Source organism: Vespa velutina, chromosome 4 (genome assembly GCF_912470025.1).
Source record: "Vespa velutina chromosome 4, iVesVel2.1, whole genome shotgun sequence".
NCBI classification, from domain to species: Eukaryota; Metazoa; Arthropoda; class Insecta; order Hymenoptera; family Vespidae; genus Vespa; species Vespa velutina.
Genome location: NC_062191.1, coordinates 2,528,819 through 2,538,360, shown reverse-complemented (window position 1 = coordinate 2,538,360; position 9,542 = coordinate 2,528,819). Strand labels below are relative to the sequence as shown.

The following is a 9,542-nucleotide window of genomic DNA, read 5'->3' as shown; positions in this document are numbered from 1 at the left end:
TCCACATTGTAGTTATTAACATCAGAATATGTAACTATAATAACAGTACAATTTTGTGAGAGAACAGTGACTGCATTGACAGATCATTTCATTAGAACACTGTATTAGCAAATTGTATTTTTTTAATATTTTCGTATGTAGCGAAATGAAGAATAACTATATCAGTTACACAAGTTTAGTAGTACGATCAGTGTCTGTTCTACTGTATTTGACTAATTGGTAAGAAATTATGATATTGAATGGTCAAATTCGAAAATGTATATAAATGAGATAGTAAAGAACGTTCATTAGTTTCAGATGTAAGTATAATGAATGAAATTTAAAGAGTAGCCTAGATAATATTGTAATATCTAATATTGCGATATACGAGCTTTTAAAAGTGTATTATGTGCGTAAATGAGTATATACTTCTCAACTGCGCGTAGAAACCATAAATATGTTACATAATAAACATTACATATACATACCTATATAAATATATATATATATATAAAATATATATAAATATATATTTTTATATATAGATATATTTATATTTAGCTCTATTATATTGTTAGATGGCATTGAAATAATATTGTATAGTAGAACTTGTTCGGTATAATTATATTGAATGGGCCAAAGATTTAGTGTATTATTTTCCCTTATTAACTTAAGATAGGATTCTGATAATTATTCTATGATCTTTCTGTTAAAAATTTTAATTTCTCGTATATTGTTTATCATTATTAATATATAGTTATTATAATAATTATCATGTCAAATATATAAAATAGACATTTCATTTGTTATAGTCAGATATGTTTATGTAAATAATTGATTACAATCTATGACAAGCACTTTCGTGTACTTCTACTCTCCATGGATAAAACTTTCTTTTACATTTATTACATTTAACGAGTTCTATACTGAGTTTATCCAAATCTACATTCTCTTGATTCAATACTGTAAAAAATTAATATGTTTATAAAGCAGATAAATTTATTAATGTATTTATAAGATAATGTATTCAATATGAATTTTACCTTCTGGAATGGTATCATCTTTTTGTTCAATTTTTTCTGTAGGTGTTTCAACATTAGTTACAACATTATCAGATTCAGAATCAACATTGGCATGTGGCGGAGTTCTTGGTAATTGTCGTTTTGGTTTCATAGGATCAAAGCTTGTATTCACCTATAAGAATGAAGTTAATAATTATCTCTCTCTCTCTCTCTATCTTTCACTCTCTCTCTCTCTCTCTCTCTCTCTCTTAATAGATAATATAATTTAAATATAATCTCTGATATTGATTATATTATATTGATTATATAATTTTTTTAATTTTTTATACTTCAGATATATTATATGTGTCTTCATGTTGCTGTTTATTTTTCTTTTTTCTTTGATTTAAATCCTTCTTCACGACTGTTTCCTCTTCTTGAAAATCTTCATCTTCATAAGTTAATGTTTTTTTATTATCAAAAGATATTTCCTCAAACTGAACATTATCGAGCTTAACTTCATTATCCGTTTGCGTAGGACTGAATAAACCCTGATGTGTATTTTCACTTTTCGCAGACATATCTTCTAACTTTTGTGTTTGATTTAACATTTTATTTTCCATACTTTCTACATTTTCTTTATTTTCTAATTTCTATTGTTACAAATAAAAATAAAAGGATTAGTATCATGAGTATTAGCAATTAGGTAAAAAAATTTGACAGATAAAATTACCTGGTTTTGACAAGCTTGATCATTACATTTACAAGTTGGACCACATTTACGTTGGTGTTTAACACAACCACATATTTTGGTAGAACAATTACCTTTGCACGTACATGTTTTTTGTTTGGTAGCACTTTTTAAAACTTGAGAATCTCCTTTTAGTGTTTCATTAATTTTTTTTGGACTTTGAACGACATCCAAATTAGTTTTTACAGAAAAGTTTCTTGAAGAAAGAAAATTACTATCAGCATGTTTTTTCAGAGTATCATTTTCTAATTGTAACATTTTTAATTGTTCTTGCAAACGAATTATCTCAAGATTGTCAGTATCATCAGTCTGAATAGCTATAGATATTTGTTTGCTGAAATTACATTTACAATTATTATGTTATAAGAACTATTTTCTTTTTTTCTTTTTAAGAATTAAGATTATTAAATTAATATATTAAACTATCTATATATTACCTTTCCTGTTTAGCTATTTGTTTTTCTTTCTTCTTAGTACGTGGCATATTTATTAAAGAATTATTTAAAGTTATAAAGAAATGAATGCAAGGACAAAAGTATCCCGTTCTTGTTGACAGCTCTCACACAAATGGATCCGGTTATATGGACGTTACAAAGCAGAATATATTTGATTGAAAATATCGAAATTATTCACTACGAAAAAAATCTCTTAAAAATGATTCTTTATTTACAGTATAATATATATTTTCTAATTATCACAATTTATTATTTCTATTCAGTGTAAATACGTCAAGTCTTTGTGGTAAAATTTGAATTTATCTAAACGTTAAAGTCTGAAAGTTTGATTGGATGAATTCAGCTACATACATATATATATATATACATATATATATATATATATATATATATATATATATATATATATATATATATATAATATATAAGAATATGGAAACATTGTTTCTTTTTTATCTTTGTTCTATACTATAGTTACGTCAACGATAAATTTACAAAATAATCATTTCAATAATATAAATGTTAAAAATATTTTTTAAATTTGTTCAACATTAATATAAACAAATTATTAGGTATGAAGAAAATGTAAACTTATTCGATAATGTTTGTTTACCGTCATGTTGCATTTTAGTTTCTTTATCATTATCTACGAAAGTTACATTTATTAGAAAAAAAAATTTATACATTTAAATTCTTTACATTATCCGATACAATTAATATCAATGGCTTGTAGTCATATATTTGTATAAATATTAAGTACTTTAATAACTTATTGACAGACAAACTTTGTCAATAACAATGATATTATCATCTACCGATAAAAAAAATTGTTCAGCCCCTTATTGTAGGCAAAACATTCATTCATATATGCATGAATCATTATATCGTCTATCATATGGGGTTAAAAAATGTTTCTTATTGATAGATGGCGTTCGCAAGCACAATTATTAACAAAGTATGAAGTGATATCTATCAACAGGCGCAACAAATAAAATTCATATAAATAATTATCAAAAGGATTGAAAAATAAACATAATTAATTAATAATAATTTTTAAATATTCAACATATTTATTGTAAAATTTAAATGCGTCAATTTATTTTTAAAATGTACACATTGAAATGTATTTTCAATAGAATATAAATATATATTTAATAAATATATATTCAATATATACAATAAAAAACAATACACCTGATCGTTATATACTATGCAATAAAAACATGTAGATATATGTTTATGATATGAATACTGAAATGACATTTAAAATGTCATTATAATACCATTAATTTTCTTTCATACGTATGCATGTATGTACGTCAAGAATTTTTTGATCTAATTTTGATTAAACTTGTAGATTATTACGAATGCGATAGAACATCATAGATGGATTATTATTTATTTATTGATTGACGCAATATCTATCAATTTTCAATTCGAACAAATTTAAATATTTGAAATAATATGTAATATTCAATTAATTCGTTATGTAAGAATTCTAAAAAAACATATTTCCTTGTAATTGTAATTTACAGAGAATAAATAATTTCTATTAGGACTTCTTATTCGAAAAAAAGTAAATTATAGCAATTGGATTCATACAGCGATTGAGATTCTTCTTTCTTTTCATTGCAACGAGTGGAACATTACGATTAGATAAGCGCGGTTCATAGCACGGCCATGATGCAGACTTCATAAGAGACCGGGAACCTCGAGGATTGCGTTCAGTTAATACTGTGTCTGCAAACAGCCAATTCTCAAGAAAATTGCATAAGATGATCCTATTCGTGTGTCTAACAGAATAAAGTTCATTTATAATTAGTGGTGCCTTATAAAGAGCTCCGTGTGGACTTAATACACGATTAGATGAGATTTCAATGAATATTCGTCAAATTGATTATCCAATAACGTGTTTGTAAGTTCGATTCATTTTCGAAAAAAAAGATAGAAAGGAAAAGAAAAAACCATTGTTATATTTTTTGTAGTATACATTAAATCACTTAAAAATATCAAAGAAGATATACGAGAAAAATTACAAGAGAGTCTGAATTATTTGATCTCCAGTTTAGAATAGAAGAGAACGCAGCGTCGAAAGCAAAAAAAAAAACAAAAAATGGTGGAAGCTACGACGTTCATTTCCTGATATTTAACTCGTATTGGACTTGATGCTAATGTGATTTCGAAAGATACTCGGAAGGCTTCCCATCCTGCCTAAAAGATATAATAGAAAAAAAGAGATATAACGCCAGAAAAAAAAAAACGGAAGAAGGTGAAGAACATCGATCATGCCTGCCTGTTCGGGCGAGAATTCTTCTAAATATTGGTCAACGAACTCACCAATTTCTAGGAGCAATAGCGCTTCACCGCTACTGCCCGGCACACCATTGTCGACATCGCCACCACTATCTCCGCCGATCTCGACTTTAAAGCGTTCAACATCGAACGTATCAAATTCTTCAAACACATCGAATTTGTCTCAAACATCTAGCAGTTCGAGCACGGTGATCCTTTCTTCGAGACATAATCACTACCATCACTATCATCATCATCATCAACAGCAGCAGCAGCAGCAGCAGCAGCAGCAGCAACAACAAACGTTACATCAAATTAAAAACAAGAATCATAGTTGCAAATCTTTTTTCTTCACAAGAATTTTCTATTGGTATTTCGGTTTGATATCGAATTTCTTGAAAGCCATATACAACGTTATCATTTATACTATTTGGACGCCAACTATTTGGTTATCCGCTGTGATTAATTTGTTCTGGACGATCATCCAACTACCACTTACAAGCTTGAAATGGTTCATAACTATCCTATACACTCAATCCTCGGAAAGAGCAAGAAACAAAAGATGCGTTTTGATCAGTGGTGGTAGCACAGTTCAAGCCGTTCATCTAGCACGTAACTTTTACAAAGCCGGTGCTAGAGTGGTCATTTGTGAATTAGATGGGCTATTTGGATTGGCTAAATTTTCTACGGCTTGTTCGAAATTCTACACTGTGCCACGACCAGGTCCAGGTAGTGCCGCTGAGTATGTAAAGGCTTTAAAGGATATCGTAAAGAAAGAGAAGGCTGCATATTATATACCAGTGAGCGTCACCAGTACCGCTTATTACGACGCCTTAGCGAAACCGTACTTGGAGAATATGGGATGTGAATGTTTCGTGCCGAGCGCGAGTGAAGTGACGGCTCTGGACGATCCGTTGGAACTATTACGACGATGTCGTTCCTTAGGTTTGCAAACGCCAGATCATTTCGTCTTACGATCGGTACAGGATGTATCACGGCTTTACGAGGACAATACCTTCAGAACGGGAAGGTACGTGATGCTGGCGGCTGGCCCAGCCGGCATGAGGGACAGAGCAAAAATCGCATTACCATCGACATCGTGGGAATTCATGAACCAGCAACATGAGATCAGCGAAACGAAACCATGGGTTGTGATACGTGATCCAGGCGGTGATCATTTTATCACGTGTACAACCGTTAAGGAGTCACGAATCGTAGCAAACGTAACATGCCGAGTTGATGAGTCTCAAGGGCTCATATTGGAAAATCGTACGGATGTAACGCAGTGGTTGGATCGATTCTTTGCACGTTCCTTTGCTACGAAGATCAATGGACACTTGAGCTTTAGGTTAGCCATAAGCGAAAATCAAGGACCATTGGTATGCATCGGCTGTCGTATAGGAGTTAGCCTTCCTTACGTATGTCATACCGGAATACATCCTCGTTTAGTATGGCGACCCTGCAGACATTTTTCCAGAGAAAATTCGGCCGTACTTATCAGCAACGATAGACAACAACATGAGCAAACAACAGATGGAACAACTAACGAACGAAGTACGAACAAACGTTTGCTTGGTGAGACAACTCCTCGTCTCATGGGCACGATTATCGATAAAAGGGAAGCACTATTTGTATACTGGGACCCATTACCTTATTGTGCCTACTATCATCTGCAATTACCGTTCAGAAGAGTTGCTGGCGCTATCAGGGCGCAACCTGCCAGACACAATCCACCTCTTGCGGTGGTGCAATGAGGTCATCCTCATCGCGATACCCTATCCCAAAATTTCGATCAGGATCTATTGACCTTTGTTAATTTAAAACTCTACCCGTATCGTTCTCCTTTTCTTTGTCTCTCTCTCTCTTTCTTTTTATCCCTCTTTCCTCTCTGTATCTGTTGCTCCAATGTCAAAAGGAATCAAAAAACGTAAACTGAAAACAGATTTACAAGGGTCAAGTTCGCATCTCTAATCATTATAAAAATATACATTCTCCTTTTTTCTTTTTCTCATTTGCTTACGAGCATTCTTTCAAATTTGTCTTGGTGTACGTGTCACAGTGCAGATGGGTGAAAATGATGCACGTACGGTTCACGCGTTATCACCGTTAATGCAACATACACATATATAAGGCTTCCGTTACGATTGATACGTTCCTATCTTCGTAGACTGACACGATAACAATCCCAAAGTGTGTATATATATATATATATATATATATATATATATATATATATATATATATATATATGAATATAGTAGACATTTCAAAATATAGCATTTTCTCCCATGTGTTTCCAATGTAAAACATTAAAATATCATGGTTATTATCTTTTTTGTTCGTCATTTTATTCTTGTAAATAGTAGGATTTAACGGATCTAGCATAGAAATAGAAAATAGAAGAAAAAATGTTAGGCGCGTATCTCTTTCTTGTTCTTTTTTCTTTCTTTCTTTCTTTCTTCCTTTTTTTCTATTTTTTCTTTTTTTTTTTTTTTTCTTTCTCTTTTATCGATCCCTATTAACAATCATCATATTTTCTTTAAAAGAGTATATACGTTTCGTTATTGCGAAGGCTATCGATTTTAAAGTGGCATCGTATATTTCCTCTTCTTCTTCTTCTTCTTTTTTTTTTTTCTGTTCATTAAAAAATCATAGAGATCAACATAAAGCTGACTAATCTCTATTTATAAACTGAATGATCATCTTATTAATAGTATTTTATATTTAAGCAATAGTGAATGATAAGAAACTTATGTAAAAACGGTGTTTCTGATACCGCTACTGCTACTGCTACTGTTACTGCTGCTGCTGCTGCTGATGATGATTATTATTATTATTATGATGATGATGATGATGATGATGATAATGATAATGATGTCGTCGTTGTTCTATAACCTGCCAAATAAAATCGATAAGTAATATACGAACAAAGGGAATTGTATCTAATTACACTCCTAATTATTATATTATAATGTATATATATATATATATATATATATATATATACATACACATACTTACATATTTACATACACACATATTAATATATTCATTAGTTATATAAAAAAAGCAATGCAATAAAATGCAAAATTAATTTAAATCAAGTATAAAGATTTCTCTTTATCGAAGTATTCTCTCTCTCTCTCTCTCTCTCTCTCTCTCTCTCTCTCTCTCTCTCTCTCTCACTCTCTTTATAGAAACATTGAAAAAAACCTTCGAAATTCGTATAACACATTACACTTACATATTATATTAACCGATTAAGTTTTATCATGGCTGTTTGTGTTACAGCAGTAGACATATATAAACTTAGTTTGTCGGATTAATCTCTCTGTATATGTATATTTGCAAGGCTGTAAATAATGTCTGTTATGGATAGAAGGATGACCTATGGGGCAACCCTGGCTGACGGACTTTGACAGCCTGGGGTCGACAGTTCGAAAGATGTTTCATGTCAGTATTATCATCTTCTACAATCCCTCTCTCTCTCTTTCTCCCTTTCTCTTTCTTCCTTTTTTCCTCTCTTTTTTCGGTCTCTCTTTCTTCTTCTTTCTCTTTTAATCTTTATATATTCTTTAGTAATCCATTCAACAGACATTGAGATTTGTCCGATGTTAACAGATAATCGATATATAATAATCGATTTAACTCTTTGTCAATGTCATTGACGAAAATTATAATTATTATTATCAATTAGATATTATTACAATTTTATATATATATATATATATATATATATATATATATATATGTAGGAATCATTCACGTGACTTCGTTTAATCGTAACTTTTATTTAGATCTTCGAATTATAAGCTAATACACATACACTCGTACACATACTCACAATCTTTAATACATTTCAAACTTGATCCTTTTTTCCTTAAATTCCTTAAATTGATAATAAAAAAGTAGAAAAACTATGAATGAAGAAGGATCTTAGGAAGTTTTAAACCAAACGATTATATAGAATCTCTCTCTTTCTCTCTCTCTTTCTCTCTCTCCCTCTCTCTCTCTCTAACACTGTTTTATCATGCGATAATATTGAAATGTAGTACCTTGGCGACGGCGAAGAAATAAATCGATGTATATGCCTTCCTGCTTTTTTTTTTTTTTTTTCCTCCTTAAAGATAAGACATGCAATAAAAGCGTTCATCTTTTATTCTCTTATGAAAATTTATAGAAGTCTTCTTCGACAAATGTTCGGTTATTTGTTTCTATTTACTCATTACATCCAAGATATTATGTATGTATTTATGTATATAGAATATAGTATAGAACAATGAAGATATATATATATATATATACATATATATTATGTATATTATGTATATATATTATACGTATTATACCAAAAAAAAAAAGAAAAAAGAAAAAAAAAAAGGAAAAAAATCTTTTATCGTTATAATAATTTTATTGACGAATACGATCACGCCAATAAATACAATAAAAATTAATAACCACATAAGTAAGTATATCATTTTTATTTCTTTATCTCCGATTGTAATATGCGTAATAAAATTTAGTCAATGCATATATGTATTTCTCATTTAATCATATCTACGTACGAGGAGTTTAAATACGATGAATATTTATCTACACGTATATTGCGCATAATCGTAATTAATTTAACGATATCCTATGAATTTGTAATAACTCATGCTCATCGTAAGCTTGATCTTTGGATCCTTGAAAAAATATTTCATTTTATAATTCGAATTCGTGAATTTATTTTTCTTACAATGTAAAAATTCAATCTTTCCGAGATACTGTAATTATGTGTAATTATACGAATAATAAAAGAGAGAGGAAAAAAAGAAAAAAAAAAAAAGGAAAAGAAAAAAGAAGAAAAAAGAAAAAAGAAATAAAAGAAGAAAAATGATTTAGTAGAAAAGAAATTTAAGGTCCTTAACCGGGGATATCTTAGGAAGAGATAGAAGTAAAGTCATTTTCTTGGGTAATGCGTACCACGTGGTTCCAGGTACGACATTGTGGGAACCAATCCATCTGACTCACATACCAGTGGTCTCTAACTAACACTGACAACCCCCACTTACTGATTACGAG

General features: G+C 30.1%; 2 protein-coding genes across 3 annotated transcripts; one reads left to right on the top strand and one right to left on the bottom strand.

Moving 5' to 3' along the window:
* Window positions 1–588: 588 nt before the first annotated feature.
* Window positions 589–2,479, bottom strand: LOC124948431. Of its 2 annotated transcripts, none has more exons than XM_047492038.1 (5): window positions 2,169–2,479; window positions 1,714–1,927; window positions 1,331–1,633; window positions 1,023–1,173; window positions 589–942 (listed from the first exon to the last, which is right to left on the bottom strand). In XM_047492038.1, the coding sequence occupies exons 1-5, from the start codon at window positions 2,213–2,215 to the stop codon at window positions 818–820; spliced, it is 840 nt and encodes a 279-aa protein (XP_047347994.1). In that variant the 5' UTR covers window positions 2,216–2,479; the 3' UTR covers window positions 589–817. The 2 variants fall into 2 exon arrangements, with proteins under 2 accessions (XP_047347994.1, XP_047347993.1); XM_047492037.1 differs by having other exon boundaries at window positions 1,714–2,065; window positions 2,169–2,478.
* Window positions 2,480–3,857: 1,378 nt separating this feature from the next.
* Window positions 3,858–7,405, top strand: LOC124948636. Its single transcript, XM_047492517.1, has one exon. The coding sequence runs from the start codon at window positions 4,472–4,474 to the stop codon at window positions 6,230–6,232; it is 1,761 nt and encodes a 586-aa protein (XP_047348473.1). The 5' UTR covers window positions 3,858–4,471; the 3' UTR covers window positions 6,233–7,405.
* Window positions 7,406–9,542: the final 2,137 nt, after the last annotated feature.